Source organism: Pristis pectinata, chromosome 1 (genome assembly GCF_009764475.1).
Source record: "Pristis pectinata isolate sPriPec2 chromosome 1, sPriPec2.1.pri, whole genome shotgun sequence".
NCBI classification, from domain to species: Eukaryota; Metazoa; Chordata; class Chondrichthyes; order Rhinopristiformes; family Pristidae; genus Pristis; species Pristis pectinata.
The window spans coordinates 115,558,611-115,584,961 of record NC_067405.1 but is presented as its reverse complement, the minus strand read 5'-3'; the positions used below and the strand labels follow the sequence as shown (position 1 = coordinate 115,584,961).

Below are 26,351 nucleotides of genomic sequence, written 5' to 3'. Positions count from 1 at the left end.
TGAGGCTGGAACCCATGTTGAAAAATCCCGAGAACAATTTACTCAAGTGATATATGTAAAAGGAAATTGATTTCCTACTGAAATAATGCAACATGGGTGTTTACATTATACATTTGCAAACGTTATGAAGTCAATATTTTGAAAATTAAAACAAAATATCCAAGTGTTACAAACCAATGCGCAACCTTCACCGACGCCAGCGGAAGTCTGGGGCGGGCCAGCCTTCGTGTGTGACGTGGTGACGTCATTCCAGAAGGAGCGCCCGGCAGAACCGGCTTGTGAGCGACGCGGTGACGTCACCCAGAGGGAAGGTGCGACGGGGCAGTGTCGGTGAGCCGACGTGGTGATAGTTGAGCTCGTTGTTAGGGACTACTTCAGTAGACGTTAGCATGTTTCGGAGGAAACTGGCGGCCTTAGAGTATCATAACAGCAGCGTATTTGACTGTAAAGGTACGGGTCGGGGACTGGTTGCTAGCCCGTGGCTGTTAAATGATTGATAGGCCCCGGTGCAACACGCTGCAGGGCCTCCGTGATGCGTTCTACGTGCATGGGGCAAAGTGATGCCGCTCTCTGGGATAGAAAGAAGGGACCGACCTCTATATCTCATAGCCAATCTGCCTTTTTTTAAAGTTTTGCATAATATTTTAACATAATTTTAGGGTACATTTTACGAGAAATCACCAAAGTGCACCATAAAATGACTGAAGTAATGGTTATAATGCCAACAAAAAAAAGCTGCAGTTTTATTTCTTTTGAACAAGCGTCCGTACGTCGTGGTAAAATGAATGATGAAGAAGCCGGATTTTGGTTGTGATTGAAGGGGAGCATTTGGACAGGTTCCTATTTCTAAATAATGACACGGGATTTTTCAAGTCTGTTCAATTTGAATTCTAATTTTTGATAGAGTAGAATTAGGATGAGTGGTGATCTTTACTGGGTAAATGAACTTTGTGTAAATACAATCAGTCCACCTTCTAGCTGGAGAAGTAGGGGTGAGTAGAGAAGTGGGTATTTTCTGTAAGCCAAAGTTCATGTTTTGGATAAAATGTGAGAAATCTCTGCTTTTTCCGATAATTAAGCTTTGAAGTGAATTTGCAGGACAGTCTCTTATGGAAAATATTTGCAGATTAGTATTAAAAGTGGAATGTAGATTGTAAATTGAAGAAAACAGGTGATAAGTATTATAAAGTAGAAACAATTGAAAATTCAGTAGGGTTAGCTGCATGCAGGAAAGGATATGAAATGAGGGGAGGGGGTGGTTGAAAAAGTCTATGCTATTAAAATGCATTAAATGCAATTCTCCTATGTTATAAGAGCTTGCCTTAATGTTGAAGAAGTGGTTGAGTCTTACATAATCAGTTTATAAAGGTGAAAATATAGTTTTTTTTCCTTCCTAATAAAGTTCACCAAGAATTGTGAAGTAGCTGTCTTTGTGACAATCATTGAAGTTAGTTTAACAGTGACTTATCGATTACAATAGAGGAATAAGGTCAGTTGTCACATTTGCTTGTTAGGAAGGTGGGTTATAGGATCTTCCAAAAAAACATGCAAGATAAAATTCAGGATTATGAATCTAGGATCATGACTTTTTTGAGTTACTGTTGAACCAGTCCAGTAATTTGTTTCAATAGCACAGAAAAATAATCAGTTGAATAATCACCAAGGTTGTCATTATCATACTTTTTAGACTGTTTAAGAATATCTAATGTATCATCTCCATATAATTTAGTTACTGTATGCCTACAGAGGTACATCACAAAATGGGAAAAGGGCAGTCAACCCATCAAACTACTGCTGCCCTTAATTTTCCCATTAAATAGACAATATCAGTTCAGAATTTATGTAATTTACATAACAGTTTAACATACTCTTACAATATGTCAAAGTGCAATCACCAGCAATTAATTTCTTTTAAATGTTACTAGGGTGGAAATAGAAACCAATTGCATATGGCAAAATCTAAAACCAGCTAATGAGAAAATTCATTATTTGAGCCATTTGTTCAATTCCCAGAGCAGGACTTGACTCACACTTTTCTCCAATTAGTTTCTCCGATAACAAAAAATGTCCTTTCAGAATAGCAAATAACTAAACCATTAAAATTGTTGAGGAGTAAAACCATTTAATAATGGGAAAGTTAAAAATAAATTATGCTATTATTTATTTTGTAGGTGAATTAAAATTGTTTTTCAAAGACTTTTCCTAGTACTGATGAAGAATCTCAGACCTGAAATGTTAATTTTGTTTCTCTTTCCACAGATGCTGCCTAACTTGCTGAGTGACTCCAGCATTTTCTGTTTTTATTTCAGAATTCCAGTGTCTGCAGTCTTTTGATTTTCAGAGCCAATTAAAATCTTGGTATTTACTATTCTTAAACTTTGGAGAAGATGCCACTTAAAGTAGATATTTAATATTTACAATCTTAATTTTGCAGTATAATGAGTAAACTTAAGCCTTAAATCTAAGTATAGACTATTGAGTGAATCATAGAAATTTTTCTTGTGGCAGATTGCTAATGTTAAGCAAAATACTGCATATGCAGAAAATCTGAAGTAAAAGAATATAAATGCTGAATATACTTAAATGGTCATGTACCTTCTGTGGAGATATAATCAGGGTTAATGTTTTAGCTCGTTGACATTTCATCAGAATTGCTGATAGTTCTATGTAAAAGTTCAACTGTGTCAATTCTTAATTTGAAAGTTAGTAATTTGGTATTTTGATCCATCTGGAAATATGAAATAGCTAAATAGTTAAGATCTGGGAAGAAATTGTCCTTGTAGTTGATATAGCAGTGGTACAATTTTTAACACCTTTAGTTGGCCTTGAGCCTGCAGTTTTGCCTTTCATACTTTTCTTAATATGCATCTAAAGAAGTTAAATTTTATATTTTAGATGAGGTGGGATTTAGGAATTTAATAGTGTGGCTTGAAGATCAGAAGATAAGGCATTATAAAATTGAAGAGAGAGGCAACCTTAGAAATGTGCACAGTAATGACTGGCCAAAGCACTTTGAAAAGGTGAGCATTACACTGGATAAGGAACTTTGGTGTTTATTTTAAGTATATATGTTTTGGTCTGACATGAATAATTTAATCTGTTTACCAATGAACTACTCTGTTTTCAAATTCATCACTGTGCTTTCCCCTTTGATATTCTCTGTACTATTTGGAATAATTTTGATGTGATCATCGCATCATCTCATTCATTAATTCAACCCATTCTCTGTCACATGCCCCTTCACCATCGTTCTCCTACCAGCACCCTTTATAGGGGTTTTACAATAACCAATTAACCTAACAACCAACATGTATTTGGGATGTGGGAGGAAAAAATCCTGAAGAAAAAACCCACACAGTTAGAAAGTGCAGCCTTTACATAGGCAGCATCAAAGATCAGGGTTGATCCTGGGTCACCGCAGCTGCGAGGTACCAGAACAATCCGCTGCACCGCTGTTTCTGGCATGAATGTTATAACTTACCAACTCCTTTTGTATCCCTAAAGCAATGGGAGTTAGAGGGGTTGTTCAGTATTAAATTTTATAAAATTTGTATGCTAACCTACAATTTATATCATGTTCTTAATTGTATCCACTTGTACCACACACTTTCATTAGATGCTTTGCTTGTCTGAAAAGCAACAACAGCAAAGACATTGAGAAACATCCAAAAACAAGAAATAACAATTAAGAATATTAATTTCTAAACATTAGGTACACCTAAAAACACAAATAACAAAAACGTGACGTCGAATGCATCATGCAAAAAATGTTGCATATTGTATTCATAGTTTCATGGCAACTGTAAAATTTCAGCTACATTGGATGATTCCTTGATCCCATTGCAAGCCTAGTCCATCATAGAGTCATTCAGCACAGATCGGTGAACGGATTCCATGGCATTAAATTTCAGCAGGTTTGTGTACCTTTTGCTAGGCAGTATGTGGAATGTAGCGGCAAAGTATACTGACAGATTCCGATGAATTGAGTGCAACAGCATGTTCAGAACCTTCATGTGAAAGCAAAGTCCTAAACTTGCTGGTATTTATACAGCAAGATTCTGTGGCTCTGTCTTCAGTTCCTGGGCCCAAAGTTCTAGATATTCTTTCCTTAACCTTCTCTAAAAAATGTTAAGACACTCTTTGAAAGCTACCTATTTGGGCAAGCTTTGGGCCACCATTTCTGACATGTCCCTGTTTGGTAATGGTTCTGGTAAGGAGCATTTTATTACTTTAAAGACGCTGTTTAAATGGAAGTCATTGCTGTAATTTTGCAGAAGATTTGCAGATCTTAGGCCAATGACAATACAGCTGACATTGATTAACAATATAAATATTTGTAAGAATTTCACAATAGCCTATAGAGATTTACATTGGGAATGTTCAAGGAATTCTATGTTCACAGAAGATGGATGCTGGGTTTTGTTTTTCACTATTCTTTGTTCTTCTTGTACTTTACTACCCTTTAGTTTATGTACAACAGGTACCTCAAAGCACTGGATAGATAACACCGATGTCTCCACAAAATATTCCAAATCGATTCACAGGATAGGTGAACCAACATTGTTGCCCTCTCCCAGGCCAAGTATCAAGGTTATAATCATGCTCATTTGGCTCTGTTGGGCAGGTTCTGTTTCTGGCAAGCTCATGATTAGCCTCCCAAATTCTCAGCTCCATCATATAAAAGATTCAACAATGTTCTCATAGCTTCTTTGATAAAATGCACCACCTCTGTTGACTCTTGAGAACCTCCAAGCGTAGGAGAAACATTCAGTATGCACTGAAAGCCTTAAATCCATACACTGGGAGCACACAGAAATCAGCTTAAATGATAGAAGGAGGTAGTATGTACTACTTCACATACTACCTGCCCACCTGTCCTGTCAGGCACTCTTGTTCCATCTGTGGTTGAGTCTGCAGGTCCCACACAGGCCTCATCAGTCACCTTTGGAACCCACAGAACCAGAGTAGAAGCTATTCCATCCATGATTGTGAGGGATTTCCAAGAACAGTCTTCCTACATTAATATTAAATTAAACATTTAACCATGATTTGAAATGCGTGCTTATGTTTTTTGTGTACTAATAAATATCCTTACAATCGGACTTTGAATATTCCATCTGTATTTCATGATCTGGGATTTCCTTTCTGCCATTCTAACCACTGAGACTCCATATTTAATATTTATATGAAAGCCTTAATTCAATTATGTGGACTGTTTTAAATGGTTAATTCTAGAAACCTGAAATCCTAATGCATTTGTGATTTTTTTTTTATATCTTCAGTACCTAGCAGATGTTAACTGCCCATTCAAGGCTCAAGAAAGACAGGAAAATATTGACTGGCTTCTGGGCTTGGCTGTAAGACTTGAATACTCTGATAATGGTATGCTCCTTTAATTCACTGGATATGGTGGGCCATTTTATTGCTTGCAATATGAGATGTTCTATAACTTAACTTTTTTTAATTAATCTACCTTAAGTGTGCTGCTGCTTTGAATTTTGTGGTGCCATAAAAATGCTAACTTCAACTTTCATTAAATGTAGAATACAACATAATATTGGAGTAGGAAAAAGCTATAAGACACTTATGCTTTTGTCCACTTTCCTTGACTTTTTTCTTGACTGTTTTTGAAATATTTTAAGATCGTTTGTGGTTGGAGTTTTGAGGGCTTCTTTTAAAATGGAGTATCCCAGCTTTCCTTTATATAATGTATTGAATTTTGATTATTGAATTGAATTTTTGACAGTAATAGAGAGGTGAAAGTATATTTTCTCTCATATGTTCCAACTTCTGAATTTTATTTTCTTCTGTCCTTAAGGAGACAATTCATATTTCATCTTCAGCTATAATCATTTTGGTTATCTGGGTCATTTTTGTACAGCAGATCTTTTAGTAGGCATTTCTCACTTTTTTTTCAATGATATTAGCTGCCATTTAATAAAATGGACATTCTAATCCAGAATATGGTGTTTCAAATATCATAGAAATGAACACTTTCTGCATTGGAGAGGATGTAGAGACAATATGTGAAAATGTTGAAAATCAAAAAAAGAACCTGCAAATTGTGCACATCTGAAAAAGGGAGAAAACCCTGGAAAACTCAGCAGGTCAGCCAGTACATCTGAAGAGAGAAACTGAGCTAACATTCCAGGTTGAGGACCCTTTGTCAGAACTGGGAAGGAGAAAATAAGTTTTAAATTGCAGAAAGTGAGGGGGAAGTGAATATTTAGGGGTGGCACAGTAGCATAGCGGTTAGCGCGATTCTATTACAGCGCCAGCAATTGGGGTTCGATTCCCGTTGCTGTCTGTAAGGAGTTTGTATGTCCTCCCCAAGTCTGTGTGGGTTTCCACCGAGTGCTTTGGTTTCCTCCCACATTCTAAAGACGTACGGGTAGGTTAACGTGGATTTCAAATGGGCGGCGCAGACTCGTTGGGCTGGAAGGGCCTGTTGCCGTGCTGCATAAATAAAGTTTATAAATTTTAAAGTTTATTTCTGATGGGAAGTGGCTGGGTTTGCCTTGGGGATAAACTGTAGATGAAGTCAGCTGGTTGGAAGGCATTCAGAGAGGAGAAGACACAAACAAAAGAAGATAAAAGCTATGAAATTAGGGCAGTTGGAGAAAGAGAATACAAACAACACAATAACTGTGAAATACTGAAGTGTAGGAAGTGCCCAGCAGGTCAGGCAGTGCTAATGGAGAGAGAAGAACTGAGCCAGTGTAACACATGTATGCAGCACAACTGGTCAGTTCTGTTACAAACAGAGAAAATTGTGTCCTTGACTGGGCCTCATTATAACAGTGCAGGAGGCTACAGACAGAGCGGAAGTGGGATGGAGAATTAAAGTAGCAAGCAATGGGAAGCTCAGGTTGAGGACCCTTTGTCAGAACTGGGAAGGAGAAAATAAGTTTTAAATTGCAGAAAGTGAGGGGGAAGTGAATATTTAGGGGTGGCACAGTAGCATAGACTGAACACTTGTCCAATCTGTGTTCGATTGTGTGACAATGTTGCCGAGATTGGAAAATTGTAGCTATGAGGAAAGATTGGATGACCAGAGGAGGCTGAGGGGAGACTTAATTGAGATCTATAAAATTAAGAAGGTCCTGGATAGAGTAGAGACTGCAGATGCAGGATCTTGACCTGAAATGTTGACTATCCCTATGCCTCCACAGATGCTGCCTGACCTGCTGAGTTCCTTCAATGAAAAAAGTGTAGTGTTCTTTCCCCACAAGGGAGAAACCATGTATTAAATATACTGGAAGTCTGACACGCATGATCTCACAGTTAAGCATATTTATTTATCTTTTGCTCTTAGAGGAAATAGGAAGGACTAGTCTCCTTGGCAGACAGGTCAAAAACCAGTGGGCATGAATTTAAAATAATTAGAAGTATTGGAGGGGAGAAAAAATCTTTTCACACAAGGATGATTGATGTCTGGAATTCAGTGCCTGAAAGGGTGGTGGAAGCAGAAATCCTCATTACTTTACAACAAATGTAGGTGTGTGCTTGAAGATCTATGATCTACAGAATTTTTGTAGCTCTATTTCAACCAGTATGTTTTGTAAATTTTCTGATTAATTATTGTATGATGTGCATACAGTTGCTAAATAAATATACTTAGCTGGAAGATCATTTGTGCTAGACTTCTAATATGGTTTCTCCCTTGTGGGGAAAGAAGACTACACTTCTTTTCATGGAAGGCTGAGGGAGCCATCTCCAGTTTAAAAAACACATAATTCTCCGAAGTGAAAATGTACTGTACCGGGAGCTAATTATTTACTGTTTGCTTTTTGTGATAGACAATTATTAGGAGTAGGTTCTTCAGGTAGATATAGTTACTGAATGGTTATTGAAGGCATATGGAAAGGTTATTGAACATTTTCAAAAATAAGTCTGATCATATGATGAGAGTTTTTATATTGGTATGGAATTTTAGTGATTTTGTTGATACTAACATAATTTGCATAATATTATTGTATTATACCTTTTAAAAGAGGTAGATCAATCTTAATGAAAGAGAAGTAAACGAAGCTTGCATGATATATGCTTTTGATTCCTGCAACAGTTTGTTTTTGCTGAATGCTGCACATCCACCATTGTGGTACACAGTTTTCCTAAAGGTGGGAATACATTTATGGAGCCATCATTAATATGTTGCAGATATAATGGTTGCAATTGAACTTTATCCAGAGCCAATGGATAATGTAATGGGACAAATGGCTATAGTTTTAATTATTGTGTATGTGATGAGACATACTAATGTTGTAACTTCCACTCCCAACCTTGGCAAGTTATAGCTTGTAAATCTTGTGCCTGAAAAAATACTCTTAAAGTGGTTGAGTTATGGCCTAGACAATTTCAAATAATATCCTTCAGGCATGACAGCATATTTGCCAAACCCCCCACTCAACTCCAGTCCCATGCTACAGTATATACTTGTTACTTCATGCCCATCGAAGTGGCATAAAGTTACAAGAACAGCACTTATCAAATTGATTGCAGATATGTTCTTCCCAATATTACCCACATCCTCGGAAAATTTGAGTACTTTGGTCAATAACCTGCATTTAAATAATTATTATGTTTTAATGTTGTCCCGATCTGACATTCCATTACATCTTTTGCTTCATTCAGCTCTTTAGCAAAAAAAATTCTTCCTCACTAGCCAACGTTTGTGAGCTTAAACGTCTAGTGACAACCCTTTCCCCTTCACATTCCAGCGACCCCCATCCTTTATTTCAATTTAACCTAGTGCTGTTAATTCACAATCACTACTATTCTTTCCTTTCTGACTCTGAACAATCAGAACTCAGAAAAAAAGACTCAACCTTAGTCCCACCACATTGAACTTTGAGATCAGCAAGACACTGAATTAGTTATCTGAAAATTTCAGCACCAGTCACTTGGTCCAAACTCCCTTAGTTTTCTCAAGTCATTAAATCGACTGGTATGTGCTACTGTTTGCTGAACACCAACTTTCTACTCACACCTCCTATTTGTTATTAAGAGATCTAATACTGTCCAGTGCCACCTCATGGTAATTAAACAGATCTAAGCATCAAGCATTTCTGTGTCAGTAGTTATTGCCAAGATGGAGGGCGACCACATTGCATGCTTGAATGTAGCACACAAATATAGAGGCACAATTTGTGACAATGAATTTGAAGGAAAAACTGCTAGAAATATCATCATACGACATGGTGTCAGAAAGTGGTTTGAGTATGTTTTAATGACTTGTATAGTTTTGCTTAAAACACTAATTTTCTTTTCTAACATGTACATGGATCACTGTAGGAGAAAGAAGTTGTTTGGAGGAACTTGAGAGAGATTTTGCACTCATTAACTAGAAAGAAGTGCCAGTGGCCATGTGAAAGAATATACACAGAAATAACCCAATTGAGATGGCATTCAGCAGATCACGTGGCTGTATGACTGAAACTTGGTTTTCCTCCATTGAATAGTGCACCACTGAATGTTGGGAGGATGGAGCAGATAAAGTTGCCAAAGCAACTCGACTTTGAGGCAAGGGTCTTGCCAAAGGAAACAATGGAAGGAGAAATTTTCTTTCTTTTTTGTGTTAGCATTTGCTAATAAGGAGGGGAAAAGTGAAGGAGAAGATGCAGTTGTACCTGGATGGTCACTGAAACAGAGAGCTCTGAGTAATCAGGTCTTTGAGAATTACTGCAATCCTTCACACTGTGAAACTGAACAGATTCGAGCTTTTTGGGAGATACCAGGCAAACGGGGAGACATTTGACACACATTCAGCTGAACTAAATATGGGTAGCTGCAAGCTCTCACTTTGGAGATCTGAAGGACTTATTGATCCATTGTGAGATTGTGTATGGAATTCAAGATGCAGGATTGGGAAAGTGTCTTGAGAGAAATAGACACGCTAATGTGTATCATTTCCTGAACGTGAGCACAAAGTTCTGTCCATGAAGTTGAAAAGGAGCACAGAAGGAGAGAACAGCAAATATTGTAGCAGACAGCATGAATGGCAGGAGAATTGCCCAGTGTATGGAAAGAAGTATCCCAACTTATTTAGATTTATTAGAACTCTAGATGTATGAATGTTTCACTGTATTGAATGTTGAAATTGCAGCACTCTTACCTATGAAAGGAACGCTGTCAGTTACAGCCTGACTTCATGATGATACATTTGTGAGCATCAAGCATTTTCAGGTCATAGAATGATGGAGGATGTCCTATTGCGAATTTGTAACACAAATAATTTTGTAATAGAACTCAACAAAAACCCACAGAATGTGACATAAAACTTAAGAGCAGCTAATGGAGACATCATAATGCAACAGATATTCCAAGACCAGACACCACTACTAAACTTTGAACTTTTTTTCCCCAGATTATCACTGAACTCATCTCCTCTGGAGAACATCCCTCTATAGACTCGTTCTCCTATAGAGCTCACATCTAATTTCCCACGGTGCACAATTAGAACTGCTATGGTAGCCCCATTGTCTCAACCTAACAACTCAGATTCTTCTCAGTATCCATTCCACTTTGATGTTTTGCTGCTTTATGGTATCTAGTTTTCACCATGGATCACAAACTCTGTCAGCTCTACAACTGTCTTCCTCACTATCACAACCTCATGATGTCTGTGAGAGAATTTAAGTGTTTCCAGGAGAGTTTCTTTAGCCAATACATAAATAATCCTTCTAGAGACGGGGCTGTACTGGAGCTAATCTTCGGAAATATGGCTGGGGAAGTAAAGGAAGTGTCCGTGGGAGAGCATTTTGAGGATAATAATTATAATTCTATAAGTTTCAAAGTAGTTATGGATAAGGATAGTCTGGCAGTTAAGGCCCTAAAGTGGGAGAAGGGCAATTTCAATAACATAAAACAGAGAACCTGGCATAAGTAGATTGGGAGCAGCTGCTCATGGGTAGAACAACATTCAACACGTGAGAGTCTTTTAAAAGTGAAAAAGTGAGAGTTTAAAGCCAGCATGTTCCCATATGGATGAAAGGTGAAGATAGCAGGATTAACAAACCCTGGATGACCAGGGATATTGAGAGTTTGATAGAAAGAGAAGGCAGCATATTTTGGGTAGCAACTGAAAACAGGAGATCCCTTGAGCAGTATAGAGAGTGCAGCAGAGTACTTAAGAAAATAGGAGGGCGCAGAGGGACCATGAAATACTACTGGCAGATAAGATTAAGGAGAATCCCAAGGCTTTCTATAACAATTAGCAGCAAGAGGGTAACCAGGGAAAGAGAAGGTCCTCTTTGGGACCAAAGAGGCAATATGTGTGTGGAGCCAGGGGATATATGTGAAGCCTTAAATGAATACTTTTCATCTGCATTCACCTAGGAGAAAAGCATGATAAGAGAGTTCAGAGAAAGTCTGCAGATGACAGAGTCAGTTATTTCAATTTTTCACCTACTCTCTCTATGATAGTCTGGCATTTCAAAAGTGGAACATGATATCTGGGTTGAATTGCACTCCAGACCATACATGTCCAGATGTTAATTGTGCTTGTGACACTGATGCATTTATCACATCAGGCACAAACACTACACACATTTGCCTAGAAATCAATTTTTGGTAATGATTCCATTATTTACATAGTTCTATTTACATATCCTCCAGCTTTATCTTTGGATTCTTTGCTTGTTCCATTATCATCATTCCTTCTGTGGCTTGATCCCCGATGTCTTCTATTTTATCATAGGTGAAAACATAGGAAAAGGAGTAGCCCACTCAGCCCTTTGAGCTTTTTCCATAATCTAAAATCATGGCTGATCTGTGACTAAATTCCAAAAACATGCTTTGTTCCTTATCTGTTATCAAAAATCCATCAATCATAGGTATAAAATTAACATCAGTGATTGTATGCAGAAGAACACTCCAGCTTTACATGTAAAAGCATTTTTAATTTCACTTTTGAAAAACCTTTTCAAATGTGTACACTATGCCTTATCCTAGATTCCTCAATCAGCAGAAATAATGTTTATGCTGAGAAACTACCTGTGAATGTTTTTAATAGTTTTTTTTTGTCTCCACAGTGGACAAATACAAGAATTGTACAGCAGACAATGTAAGGAATGATGCCACTAAAGGTACTGATCCACTTATTAATTTGGATGGTAAGTAAGGGGAACATTTGGCTTTTAATTTAACTTAATTTAATAGTTTTAATTTAATTAAAACAGTTTTAATTTAACTGTTTGCTGTAAGAGATGCAATGAAGTATTTTTACAGATCGAAAAGTCCTAGATGCCTATTTCTTTTGAAAGACCTTATGTATTTCTGAACAGCAGCTTATTGACATTCAGAAACCATCTTTAAGATGTTATTCACTGGGTCATGTATATGTGGTTAAAACTGTGTTAAGTAGGAAATTGTGGTGGGGTTTAATCTTACTTTTGCATTACACTTATCGTGGGAATCCTTTGTATACATTTTAATATACCAGTTGGATATGCTAATCTTAGTTTCTTTTGACTTGGTTACTTCCACTTTAGACCAAACTGCCTTTAAAATTTGAATTATACTACCTTCTTGGATTGTATGGGAAATGGTTTTGGTTGCTTACAAACAGCAAAATAGCAGCATAAGTTATGAATTGGGCTCTAATCCTACTCCCAGACTTGCAAGATATTTTATAAGATATTTATTTATTAGTCACGTACATTGAAACAGTGAAATGCATCTTTTTATGCATCGTTACTGAGAATGCGCTGGGGGCAGCCTGCACGTGTTGCCACTCTTCCGACGCCAACATAGCATGTCCACGGCTCCTAACCTGTATGTCTTTGGAATGTGGGAGGAAACCAGAGCACCTGGAGGAAGTTAAGTCAAGAAAGAACTTTTACTGTGGTATTGTGGAAATGTGTCAGCTCCTAAAACATTTAAAACTTAGGATGGAATCCTCATAATGCAAAGAAACTTTGTTTCTTAATAAATTTAGCTGTATAGGTGTACCACCATGCATGTCCAAGAACCCACACCGAGGACCTTGATGGCACATTTATCACGTACAGCAAAGTACATTTGGCATTATAACTTTGATCTGCTCGTTACATAAACTGAAATGGACTGCAATGTGACTACATTCTTAGTTCTCCCTATCTCTGTTCTAGATTTTAGCTTCTGCTATATGTTTCAATTTCTTTTAATTTTTTGTTGTAGTTCAATCCATTTTTGTGTAGGTTCCAGGAATAGAATAAAACTATTGATTTGCTCATATTTGTCATTTTCATATTGTTTCTGATTCATGTCATCTATATGTGTTATATATAAAGGTATACAGATGAGTGGGGAAGAGGAGAAAACATTGGAATTTTGAAGAAGGCTTGCTGTTTGGATTAGTGAACATTATTGTAGTTTATATTACCATTTCAGCTGAGCTTTCTGAAAATTTGCAGATAGTAAAATGGTATTGCAGAAACACCAGAATATTATCAGATGCCTTTACAGCCACCATGCCTTTATTTGCAGAAATATTTGGCTGATTCCATTGGAGATGCTCAGCAAGAAAAAGTTGAATAGCCAATTTATCCAAAAGCTTAAAATCAGTGGCAAGATCCAACTCTGCTGTGATCACACCACTATTGCAGAATAGTGCTGAGAGGGTCCGTTAACTGCTCAGCAGGTTGTTTGAGCCTACCTCCTTTATTGACATTCCAAGAATATCAAAATCTCATCCAAGTTTTGACAGCCAGGCATGCACCAATTTTTTCCCAATTGATATTAGTGTTTAGTGCTTATGAATTAGTAATGCATTACAAATGCTAATGAAATATGCTAGGGATCACATGTAGTTCAGTTGACAACTTTAGACAATACTGGTTCGTTCTTAAGGACAATTTCTGCATTTACACTTTCAGTACTGACTCAAACCAAAACTGTCCTTGATGTATTGTTTATACAATCTTCAACACATCCACAAATATACTTGACCAAAGCTGTTGGTCTCAATGTGTTCTACGTAATAACCTGTTGTTTGATTTTTGTATAGGCCCCTGGAACCTTGAATTTGAATCAGTTATCTGTTCTGCAAGTTAGGGTGTGAGTTTGCCACTGGAGGATTGGGGAGCCCAGTACTTTTATTTGAACTGTTCACTAGTATTGCTGTTGCATCAAATTTCAGGCCTCTAAATTTCTGGTTTCTCACAGAAGCAAACAGCCTGTAGATGGTGCTGTTTATAGCTACTGGACCTGTGTTGCATTCTTCCACATCATAGTCCTGATTCCATCTCAAAAGTAATGAGGGAAGCAATGAATTGCTTTATTTCATTCTTTAGACTTGTATTAAGAATTTGAGTATACCCTTTTTTTTTACTTAAAATAAATGAACACTGCTTTTTATATATTTTCCATTCCACTACAAATGTCTTGATTCTTTTTAATATAGTTAACAACCCGGACTTTAAGGCTGGTGTGATGGCATTGGCTAATCTCTTGCAAATCCAGCGCCATGATGACTACCTAGTAATGTTGAAGGTAAGCACACTACTAGTGAGCTTTAAAGAAGTCTCATCAACTTTTGTAAGATCATGCTCTCTAGACTACATCTGCTGAAGAAAGATTTTCATGACCAATATATAGAATCCTATCCAAACACACTTTATAATAAGTCTGCATTACATAAAGGAATGTAAAACTGCAAGTGGCAGATAGAAGATTGAAGCAGGAAATACAGGAAGTGTAAAGCAAATGGTTGGAGAGAGAAAGTACAGGTTAACATTGTTGGTGTGGAGCCTTTAGCAGAGCTTAAAGAGAAGCAAATTGTGGAAGGAAAAGCAAGGGGAAAAATAGCACCTATTTTAAAATTCAAGGTTAAAATGTTTGCAAACTTTGTCATACCAAACAAAACGAAACAAGAAATGCACAGCAATTTAAGGATCTTCTGTGGAGATTCAAGGTAAGTTATTGGTTCAGGTTGATGACCTTTTATCAAAATGCACAGGTTATCGATGATAGAATTGTGGATCAAAGAGGTGGGTATGTAGAAGAATGTTAGAAGATGAAGTGGATAAAGCGATTCAGGGACTGGCACTGGCAGTTTATACCCTGCTGATAGTAATGGTACAGTTAAAGCCCGGGATGGTCAAGAGATCAAAATTAGGGAAATGAAGACCTAAGGAGTAATGTAGGGCTGGAGCAGTTTATTGTGATAGGGAGAGACCAGGCTCGTGAAGAACTTGAAAATAAGCATGGAGAATTAAGAATTGATTCACTTAAAAAAAAACGATTATTGCTTAAAAAGGAACAAGTGTAGTTCAGCGAACAGATGTTCAGGTGAATAGGTTTTGGTGAGAGTTAGAAGATGGGCAACTAACTGATGCCTTCAGGTTTAGGCAGGTTGAAAGATGGGAAGCATTGAAATAGGCATGTCTAGTGGATGTTGATTTCAGCAGCAGAAGAGTTTAGATGGGTGAAGCGTGGCAGTATTACGTAGACGGAGATAGATGGGCTTATCGATATGCAAATATATGGCAGATGGGTCAACTTTATCAACTATATCATAGAAGTTGCAAGTATTCTATGTTGGCCTAAGACTTCTTGCCAGGGACAGCAGTGAGTTTGATAGCTAGGTAAAGGTGTTGGCGCTGTGGCCAAAGGCAGTGGTTTTAGTCTTCTAGTATGTAGCTGGAGGAAATTTCAGTGAATGCTGTTCCACACATCAACCAGTTTAGACACAGAGCATCGAGACGTGGTGGACTTGTGGGTCACCGAGTGCATTTGGAAACCAATACTGTGTTTTCAGACGATATCAGTGAGGGAAGTAGCAGGGGTCCTTACAGGATTGGAGCAGGGAAGTGATGCGGAAGAGATTCTCTGGCTTTGACTAGATGGGTAAATGGCGTTCAGAAATAAATCATCTAATGCCCATAAGCTCCTTCTGGAAAACATGTCGTAAAATTAATTTGGTATTTTCGTCTTAAAATCTCGTGTCTTTTTTTGAATGAGTGAAATGAGTTGTCACAAAATATACTTATGGCTGCATAAAGTTATTTTATAGTTGTAGAACTATGCCCATTTGGGACTGTGCTGTCCTAATTTCAATTTTCTCTTCAGCAGGTTGATTAACCTTTAATTATTTTGATTTTAGGCAATTCGTATTTTGGTGCAAGAGAGATTAAGCCCAGAAGCCATTGCAAAAGCAAACCGTTCAAAGGAGGTAAATAGTGTTTTCAAAAGTAATTAAGAATAAAATAAATATTTTTTTGTTCCTAAGTCGAATCACATGTACAGTTGTGTGAGAATGGCTCATCTCTTTGGGCTTTCGATTCCATTATATATGGCAGATAGCAATCTCATATAGTTTTAGCATGGAGGAAGAATATAACATGGCTGCAGCATGACAAACTGTCCATCTTTCAATTATTATAGGAAGTTCCTTCATAGCTCTTCCTTTAATTTTTATATCGTGGTCAGCCTTGTGAGCGTGTTGTGCCAGAATTGTTGATTTCAATTATTACCTTTCAAACAAGGTGGAGTGATTTCTAGAACAGGTTATAGTTTTAGTTGGCTTCCTAACTTTGCTGTGAATATATTAGATTATTTTATTAGAATCTTTATATAGCCTAATTGTTGGTGTGTGGGATCCAGATTTAAATTGCTAGTTTTAACGTATTTATTTTATGCTAATACGTGCAACAGTTATTAACTTCTTTTAAATTGAAGTAATTAAAGGGGGGAAAGTGAACACAGCTCTGATTAGACCCATTTATAGTTTAGCGTTCCATTCTGGGTATATTTCAGGAAGCCTTTCAGGAAGACACTTCGACTTTCTTTCCAAAAAGCTGCTGAGACTCAGTCAATTAAACATTTCAGGATATTATTAATAGATTTATTTTATCAGGCAGGGTTATTAAGGGAAATGAACCCAACGTGGGAAGATTAAGATATAGATTAGCCATGATATAATTGGTAGAATGAGCTTCAGGTGTTGAATAGCTTACTTCTGTTCTTAAACTAACATTTGGCTAAAAATTGCTCCAACTGTATTTTCGCCTTATCAACCCAGTTCATTAAAGGTTCATTTCTTTTGGACCAGTACAGAGAAGCTTACAGCATTCAACTCCCTCTACCAATTCACAGTGACGTTCCCTTCAATCCTTTCAGTTCATATTGTTACAATATATCAGCCAGAGAATGGTGCCTAAAACTCCCCTCTGTACTCTAAATGTTGTGTAACCATAGCTTTAAGTCTTGATTATTTCTGCAGCATTCCTGACATTTTAATAATCAATAAGTGTGAACCTCAATCTCTTTGGGCCTTATAACATTTAGAACACACTTTGCTTTATTTTTAGGTTCAAGGTTCAAAAGAGATTATATCATAACTAGTATTGGAATTTATTTGCCCCAAAGTTTTGTATATCAGCTTGATCTTCAGACAGTCATACTTGATCTGTCTTGCTGTACCCCTTGTCTGATAGAATGTTTAAAAAGTTGATAGAAATTTAAATAATAAAAAGATAAGGAAAAAAACTTAATGCTGTAAACTACTAAAATATAATTTAAAAAGAAACAAAGTAAAGTAAAGAAATAAATGTCATCTACTTGCACTGAACTTTTTAATCAAGGTTGCCAACTCCATTCATATGAATGTGGTCATGCTACTTATGCCAGCCTTGGCTCCTCAGCTCAGCATGTTGTACTGTGCTACTGGACAATGTTATGTTCATTGGCAGAGTATGAATGTGACCTCCAGCTTGCCTCTGACCTGTTTCAATACCATTAGCCAGATGTAGTGGAATTTGACCCTATAACATTGAAACTTGATTGGGACCCAGTTCTCATGCTCTCTTGAAACTCAGTGGACCTGCTGGAAAATACATTAATCTACTGAGTAACATTTAAAAAATCTGTTGCAGTCTGAATTGGAATAGTTTGCAATAGTCTTGGAAAATTTTCCACACTCAAGCATGCAGGATCAATGAACTTCATTTATAATGCAGCCTAACTAGGTAAAGTTGGGTATGTGATTTCCAGTGGCTTCATCTAAGTTGTCTATGAAAATGGGTGAAACGTGTAGTCACAATATAGATCCATGTGGGACACCACAAGTCACATGTTCATTTGTATAATTGCCCATTACCTTTTATGTCTCCTGCTGCTTATCTGATTTCCAAATCCAGCCAACAATTTGACCTTCATTCTCTGATTAACTTTAGCTAACTGTCTCTTATGAGAGATTTTATCAAATGCTGTCTGAGAATTCTTATATATATAAAATATCTGTAAATGGTGCCCTGTCTGTTAATTTAGAAGCCACTCTAGAAAATTTAACCTGGACTATTCAGCATTCTGGCTCTCTGATCTGCTGAAAGTTCTTAAGGTATTCTGTCAGCCTGACTGTAATTATAGACTTGAGTAATTTGCTAATCACAGTTATTTAGGTTAACTATAGATAATCTTTTTTTTTACTTCTTAACAATCACTACTTCCAGCTTCTCTCCTCAAATGTCATTCGCCAAAACCACCTTGTTCCTTCAGCAGGTCAAGCAGCATCTATGGAAAGAGATTATTCCATATTTGTTCTATCTCCCATTTTAGTAATTTTCTTCCGCTTCCATTCCTATCTGACATTGGTAGCTAATGCAGTTGAACAGTTCTCATTTGCTTTCTATGCCATTACTAGTGTTAATGGTTTATTGTGACCTTCGTACATTGGTTCTGAAAAATTCCGTGACAGTATTACTTAATCCATTCGCAGGCCATTGGGGTTGGATGGAAAGCGGGGCAAGATCTGTAATGAAACATTAGCGCCCAAAGTCAGAAGGGGAATGGACAAGTTGAGAGGGGCAAGTGGAGCATAGAGTTCTGGGTATGCAGACTTTTATCAGCAAATACAGACCATATTCTCAAACCATTCATTATCACTAAAGCATTGCCAGTCAGTATGTATCCATCTGTTTTAATGCCCTGATGAAAAGCAAGGGCAGTGAGGGTGGGGAGAGCCAGCCTTGGATAGCTAAGGAAATAAAGGAAGTCAGCCAACTAAAAGCTCATGCATACAGTCACCAAGAGTAGTGGGAAACTGGAGGACTGGGAAAACTTTAAAAAGCAACAAAGACCTACTAAGCAAGCAATAAGGCAAGGGAATATATATTATGAAAGTAAACTAGCACAAAATATAAAAACAGATAGTTAAAGTTTTTATAATTATATAAAGTGGAAAATAGTGGTTAAAGTGAACGTAGGTCCCTTAGAAGATGAGAATGGGGAATTAATATTGGGTAATGTGGAAATGACCGAGGCTTTGACCGACTGTTTTGTGTTGGTTGTCACCGTGGAGGACACGTCTAACGTGCCAAAGAGAGATGTTATGGATGCAGTGGGAGGTGAGGACCTCTATACTATCGCTAAAGAGGTAGTGCTGGGCAAACTAGTGGCCTAAGGGTAGACAAGTCCCTTGGTCCTGACGGAATGCATCCCAGGGTACTGAAACAAATGGTGGAAGTTGTAGTGGAGGCACTTGTGATAATTTACCAAAATTCTCTGGATTCTGGGCAGGTCCTGGGGGATTGGAAGACAGTGAATGTGATGCAACTGTTTAAAAAAGGATGTAGGCAAAAGGCAGGTAACTATAGGCCAGTTAGCTTAATGTCTGTCTGTAGTCAGGGAAAATGCTTGAAGCTGTCATTAAGGAAGAAATCGCGAGACATCTGGATAGAAGTGGTTCCATCGGTCAGACACAGCAATGGATTCAGGAAGGGCAGGTCCCTGCTTGACAAACTTACTGGAGTTCTTTGAGGATATAGCGAGTGCAGTGAATAGAGGGGAACAAGTAGATGCCGTGAAGATGTTTGGATTTCCAGAAGGTGTTTGTTAAGGTGCTGTATAAAAGACTTATCCATAAGGATGCATGGAGTTGGGAGTAATCAATTAGCAAGGATAGAGGATTGGTTAACCAATAGAAGGCAGAGAGTTAGGATAAATGGGTGTTTCTTTGGTTGGCAATCAGTGGAGAGCGGAGTGCCACAGGGGTCAGTGCTGGGCCTGCGGCTGTTCACGGATATAAATGACTTGAAAGAGGGGACCAAGTGTAGCATATCTAAGTTTGCTGATGGCACTAAATTGAGCGGAAAAGCAAATTGCACAGGAGGATGCGCAGAGCCTACAGAGAGATGTAAGGTAGGTTAAGTGAGTGGGCAAGGGTCTGGCAGATGGAGTACAATGTTGGTAAATACGAGTTATCCACTTTGGAAGGAAAAATAGAAGATCAAATTATTGTTTAAATGGTGAAAGATTGCAGCATGTTGTTGTGCAGAGGGACTTGGAGTGCTTGTGCATGAATCACAAAAGGTTGGTTCACAGGTGCAACAGGTTAATCGAGAGGCAAATGGAATGTTGGCCTTCATTGCTGGAGGGATTGAATTTAAGAGCAGGAAGTTATGCTGCAACTGTACAGGGTACTGCGTGCAGTTCTGGTCTCCTTACTTGAGAAAAGATATGTTGGCTTTTGAACTGGTGAAGAAGTGGTTCACCAGGTTGATTGTGGAGATGAGGGGGTTAGCCTATGAGGAGAGATTGAGTCGCCTGGGACTGTACTCGCTGGAATTCAGAAGAATGAGAGGGATCTTATAGAAACATAACATTACAAAAGGGATAGATAAGATAGAGGCAGGAAAGTTGTTTCCACTGGTAAGTGAGACTAGAACTAGGGGACATGGCCTCAAGATTCGGGGGAGTAGATTTAGGATGGAGATGAGGAGGAACTGCTTTTCTTAGAGAGTAGTGAATCTGTGGAATTCTCTGCCTAGGGGAGCTGTAGAGGCTAGCTCAGTAAATATATTTAAGACACAGTTGGGAATAAAAGGGTTCTGTGGGAGGTGGAGCTGAGTCCACGGCCAGATCAGCCATGATCTTATTGAAAGGCAGAGGAGGCTCGACAGACCAGATAGCCTACTCCTGCTCCTATTTCTTATGATTGGTGATGGTTTTTCTGACTGACTGTCCTCAAAACATAACTTTTGCATTTGTGGTTGAGCTCTGAACTAAATGCTAACTTGCTTAACCATAAAAATAAATGATTGCATTCTTCACATCTTTAAATAACCTGTCTTTAACCGTTTATAGTGATATAACCAAAGCTGTGCATAAAAGATTTTAGCCAGGGATTATAAAGGTATGTGGCTATGGCTCTGCAGACAATGAAGTATGCAGCATTTATTTAAGACATGAAAGAGGGAAGTAATTAGCTTCTGATGAGGATGTCTGTGGTTCAGATGTGAAATTTCTTTGAGCACTTCTGTCTAGTAGCAAATCTTCCCGTATGCATCTTATAGATTTGGAGGAGTGGAGATGATTGCTGAAAGGCAGAAGTATGATTTTAACTGTTCTTGTACTGTTTTTGCCAAAATGTTCCATTCCTTTTTCTCAGGGCATTACTGTATCCTTGGAAAAACATCATCTTGGCTTTGATACTGGAGGTAAGTAGAATGACATTGAATTGGCAGTCCTATAATTACCACTTTCAGAGCATCCTGTAGCCAGTTTGTATTGGGGGGGGGGAAGCACAACACAATCAGTTCTTTTATTGTCTGTTGTGTCCTGACATAGTGCAACTTATCCTTTCTACCATCACTCACTTTCTGCCACTCTCCCTCACCCCACCCTGCCTTCCCATCACTCCTCGGTTACTCCCTTAGCTCAGTGAATACCACTGACTGCCACCTTGGCATAAAGACAGAAAGTACATCCAACTGTGCAGTCAATCAAGCCTAAGAATAGAGTGGCTTGTTTCACAATTGTTTGTACCCATCTCCCTTCTATAAGTTGATATTACAGACTCTGAGTCAGTCCAGATTACTTTTGAATACTGGCATGACAGCAAGTATAGCACTTCTCAGCATCTATTCTGAACCTTACCCTTTTGCACCTTGCACCAAATTCCCCTTATCCTACCCAGTTTATTTTAAATTAATTATTGCATGTGGATAGAATCTGATTTTATTATCATAAAGAAATTAATGTCTTCAATGTTTTTTTTCTGGAAGTAAAAGCTTTGAAGATAGATGTCAGTTGAGCAGTGCTTCCTCATCCTTTTTCCAGCCTCTGTCTGTGACTATGTGAGCTTACCAATATAAATCAAGGCCTTCCATGGAAAAAGATAATATCTTTAGTTTATTGTTGAATTGCATTAATTATATATTCTAACACCCTGTTTACTTTTGCAAGGGCATTGATCATAAAAATGTGTAATGATTATAACCCAGCTTTTGCTCGGCAGCTTTGAGTGTATAATCCTGAGTGATGTTCAGTATAATGCACTGAATTTCTGTGGAAAGAAAATATCTGGCAGACCCATTGTCAATTGCACTTTTTTTCTATCAAGTCTTGTTACACTGTGTATATGTTTACATTTTAGCAATGTTTAATGCCTTGCAGTCAACCAATCTAGAATCCTGTGTGGTAGTGGAATTACTGAGGATTGTTGTTTCTAGTTGTACTGATGCTCCATAGTGTTTAACCTCCTATTGACTAAGATCCTAATTTCACGTGTTTGTCTGCCTCCCCTTTTTGTTTTACTTTGTTTCAACTACTCAGTCAGTAGCTCATTAGTCTGTACAGGCACACAATCATCTCTGAAGGGAAAAAGATTTCTCACATTAAACAAATGCTGGAACTGCTCAGGAGTCAGACATCTGAAAAGAGAATTTCTGGCTACTTTCATTTCAGATTTCCAGCATTTGCTATGTTTTTCTTTAAGTTTCTTCTAACTGCTTAAACATTTAATCTTTTATTTGAAAGATTGATAAATTTGAATTTATCTTTGTGTACATGGAAGAATACAGCCACAAATGACGTAAATGAAGAAAACAGTTATGTTGGCATTCTTGTGATTGTACATGTGAATTCATTATATTATTGCTCTCTAGGTGGCTGTGTGTCAAGCTTTGTGATGCCTCGATCATTTCCATATCTATTTCCTATCTGTACCTTCTCTGCATTATTCTTGCTGAGAAATCAATTTAAAGTTGCTATGCTTTTTGTTTTGATTTAGGAAATATTGAGAACATTAACTGGTGGGTCTCACTATGTAAATTTGGTAGTCCCTATTGCAGCTGTCAGATACATCCAAGTAAGAAATTAACAATCTAATTGATTCCCCAACAAGAGGAACAGCGCCTCGTATTCCACCTGGGCAGTCTCCAACCTGGTGGCACAAACATCGAATACTCAAATTTCTGGTAACCACTCCCCCTCCTCCTTTCTTTACTCTCTCCTCTTAATTCAACTGCCCCCACACACTCCTCCCACTGGTTCCCCTCCCCACCTCCCTTTATTCCATGGTCTACTGTCCTATCACATTCCATCATTCCCACTCTCCCCCTCCCTCACCTGGATCCACCTTTTTATTTACCTTTTTATTACTGGCTATCTATCTCCCTTGTTTCTTTCAGTCCAGACGAAGGGTCTAGAGCTGAAACGTCGACTGTTTATTTCCCTTCATAGGTGCAGCCTGACCTGCTGAGTTCCTCTGGCACTTTGTCTATTGCATCGGATTCCAGCATCTGCACTCTTGCCCCTGATTCCCTAATTTGTTTGATTCCAATTAGAGCTTATATTTTGAATTTTACCACTCATAGATCACATGTATATTGTACCTCCTGAGTTCAAACATACAGTAACCATTATTGAAATATATTGATTTAACAGATGCCACTTTGAATGAAGCTGCAAGAGTCCTCCGACTGCTGCATATCGAGGAATTACGAGACCTTCAAACCAGGATTAATGAAGCTATTGTAGCTGTTCAGTCAATAATTGCTGATCCCAAAACTGACCACAGGCTGGGAAAGGTTGGAAGATGATCAAAAGGTGGACATTTGACAATGTGCACAGCTTTGTGATTTTGAAACTCTGTAGACAAAGTAGATGCTGATGAAGGGCAAAGAGTTGTTTGAGTCTGGGTAACTGTTCACTAAAGTAGAATAAATGCTAAAATATCAGAAATTAAAAGATTTGAGTTTATTGTCAAGTTGGAACAAAGTACAAGAGCGTGATTACAAGAATTTTGCCTAGTTAATCACGTTTCAGGTGAAGTATATACACTTTACAATAGGGAATAGACAAAGTATAAAACTAAACTGTTTAGATTCTGTCAATTATTTATGCCTTACAAGAAAAATAATTTGCATGGAGCAACATTAAAGCTTATGCTCTAGCATGAAACAAATACAAAATAAAACAGATTTTCAAAGAACAAATTTATTTAGTCAAATGTTACTGATGCATAAACCATCTGATAATCTGTGCTGATATTGCTCACAATGTTTCAGTGAATACTACATCTAGAAAGGCTTAATTTATTTTTCTGTGATAGAAATAGAGAGTCTTGTATTGAGCCACTTGAGGATTGTTTATGGAGGTGGGTGCTGCTGTTCCCATCAGAGAAGTTGTTTAAATTCCAAATAGAGGAAAGCCTAAACAAAAATTGGTGCTGCATGTATAGAGGGAATGATTGAAGGGTGGAATTACTTTTCAATCAATGTGTCTGCTTTCATCCCATTATCTTTACAATTGCTTGCAGAGGAAGGGTATCAGACTGCAGTGGCACTTTATTAACCTGGCATTTGTAAGCTGTTTCAATTTGATTGTGATGCCTCAAGAATTATTCAAAGTTAGATTGAAACAAACATTTTCACAAAACTGTCTGCTGCCAGGCTATAATTAACAAGTTCAAAGCTTAATTCTGTTATCTAAAAGGCTACAATAGCTAAGGGAACAGACCTCCTTCATAACATATTAGATTTTGCAGCAATATATAACTTTCATGAATCAGGCATTCATATGCATGATTGCATTCGTATGAACCTAAAGATACAGAATCAGGAAGATGTGCTTAGCTCCTTTTAATGTTTTGCTACATAAGTAACCAGAACAAACACACCCTGAAAGTTCATTCAAGAGCAAGTAAAATTTAAAGTCTAATTAACCTCTCTAGCACTGACAATTCACTTATTTATCTCTTTTCTCTAGATGATAATTGTTGTAATTACTCTCAAATATTTTAGTGTGTTGTGTGCAATCCAGAATTTGAAATTCATCATTTAGACTTTAAATCAATTCCATAAAGTTCAAAGAAGATGCAAATTGAAGAGATCATGGAATTTTCTACAAAAATTATCAAAAGGTAAGCATTTTTCTTTCAACCTTTTGTAATATTTGTGAATAATCATATTGCAGACTTGCAAATAATACTTATTAAAAATAGGTCAAATCCCATGTAAACCCTTCTCAGGTTGGATGCTTGTAACAAACTATTTTGGTCATATCTTTCAGTTGTGGGCCCACTATACCTTAATGATGAAAAAAAAAGTTCTCATCAGGCTTCTATCCCTGCCAGTTGATTTTTTTTTATCTGCCTCTGCTTCCCTTTTAAGTTTGACTATAGCACTGGTCAGAATTCCAGTAGAGAAATGTGTTCTAAGAGATTGAGAACCACAGAAAAGCATCGCCACATCAATTGCAGAATCACTGGATATCTTTAATATAACTCCTTAAAATCTCCGAGTGACATAAATACTGCAAACTACATGTTAATAAACGATCTAACTGCCAGGAAAATTATTTGCTTCCCTTATTTAATAACCTGATTTTTTTTTTAATGCAACCATAGTAAGAACATCTTTCTAATTGTTTCAGTATTGGAATAAGACAAAAGTTAGAAATGCTTTGCAAGGATTTAGTGCAGTTCTTTTTGTCCCTTTGAAAATTAAAGACAGCAAAGAATTTTGGCATGTTTTTCATTTGGATCTTTCTTTGAAGGGATTTTTACACTCAACATTGCTTTAGCAAAAGTACTCAAGTACAATTTGAATTACTATAAACTCACAACAGAAACTTGACTTTCTGGTTCTAGTCCGTACATTATTAGGTTATCACACTTCGAACAATTGCAACTTTGCTGATATACATTTCACAAAAATCCAATTGCTGCTTTATTTCAGATTATTACCCACATAATGTACCCCTCTCTAGTCAATGTTATCTAGTGTTAGTTAGTTCACATCAAGCAGCAACTAATCTTGTGTGTTTTGTTATCAAAAATGCTGTATTCAAACAATTAAAGTTCTTAACTTGACCAGGCCAACAATTCTTATATGACTCATCTGATAAACTTCAATTTTATTGTCCCCTTTTAGTGATAGATGTGCTGACTTTAAGGTGATTAGGATAATATAGAAATGCAATAATGGAAAAGGAAATAAAAGACTTTTTAGTTACCTTAGAAAACTTACTTCCCTTAAACTGCCTCTAAAGTGCTGTACTATATAGTTTGGTGCTTTTGCTCATGGTTTCTGAATCTCATACTTCTATTTATTCTACAAAGAACTACAGCTTTAAGTTACTGCGTTCTT

At 37.4% G+C, this 26,351-nt stretch overlaps 1 protein-coding gene across 1 annotated transcript; it reads left to right on the top strand.

The window, feature by feature from the left end:
• Positions 1 to 280: 280 nt before the first annotated feature.
• On the top strand, positions 281 to 26,260 carry rtraf (RNA transcription, translation and transport factor). Its single transcript, XM_052016632.1, has 8 exons — positions 281 to 450; positions 2,896 to 3,020; positions 5,283 to 5,382; positions 12,033 to 12,113; positions 14,384 to 14,472; positions 16,085 to 16,153; positions 21,368 to 21,416; positions 23,647 to 26,260. The coding sequence occupies exons 1-8, from the start codon at positions 390 to 392 to the stop codon at positions 23,799 to 23,801; spliced, it is 729 nt and encodes a 242-aa protein (XP_051872592.1). The 5' UTR covers positions 281 to 389; the 3' UTR covers positions 23,802 to 26,260.
• Positions 26,261 to 26,351: the final 91 nt, after the last annotated feature.

Excerpts from the sequence above, each read along its gene's own strand:
- rtraf (XM_052016632.1), top strand. The coding sequence starts at position 390 with ATGTTTCGGAGGAAACTGGCGGCCTTAGAGTATCATAACAGCAGCGTA. Across the intron at positions 16,154-21,367 it reads AAGCAAACCGTTCAAAGGAG|GGCATTACTGTATCCTTGGA; the intron begins GTAAATAGTGTT and ends CCTTTTTCTCAG. Across the intron at positions 21,417-23,646 it reads TCTTGGCTTTGATACTGGAG|ATGCCACTTTGAATGAAGCT; the intron begins GTAAGTAGAATG and ends TTGATTTAACAG.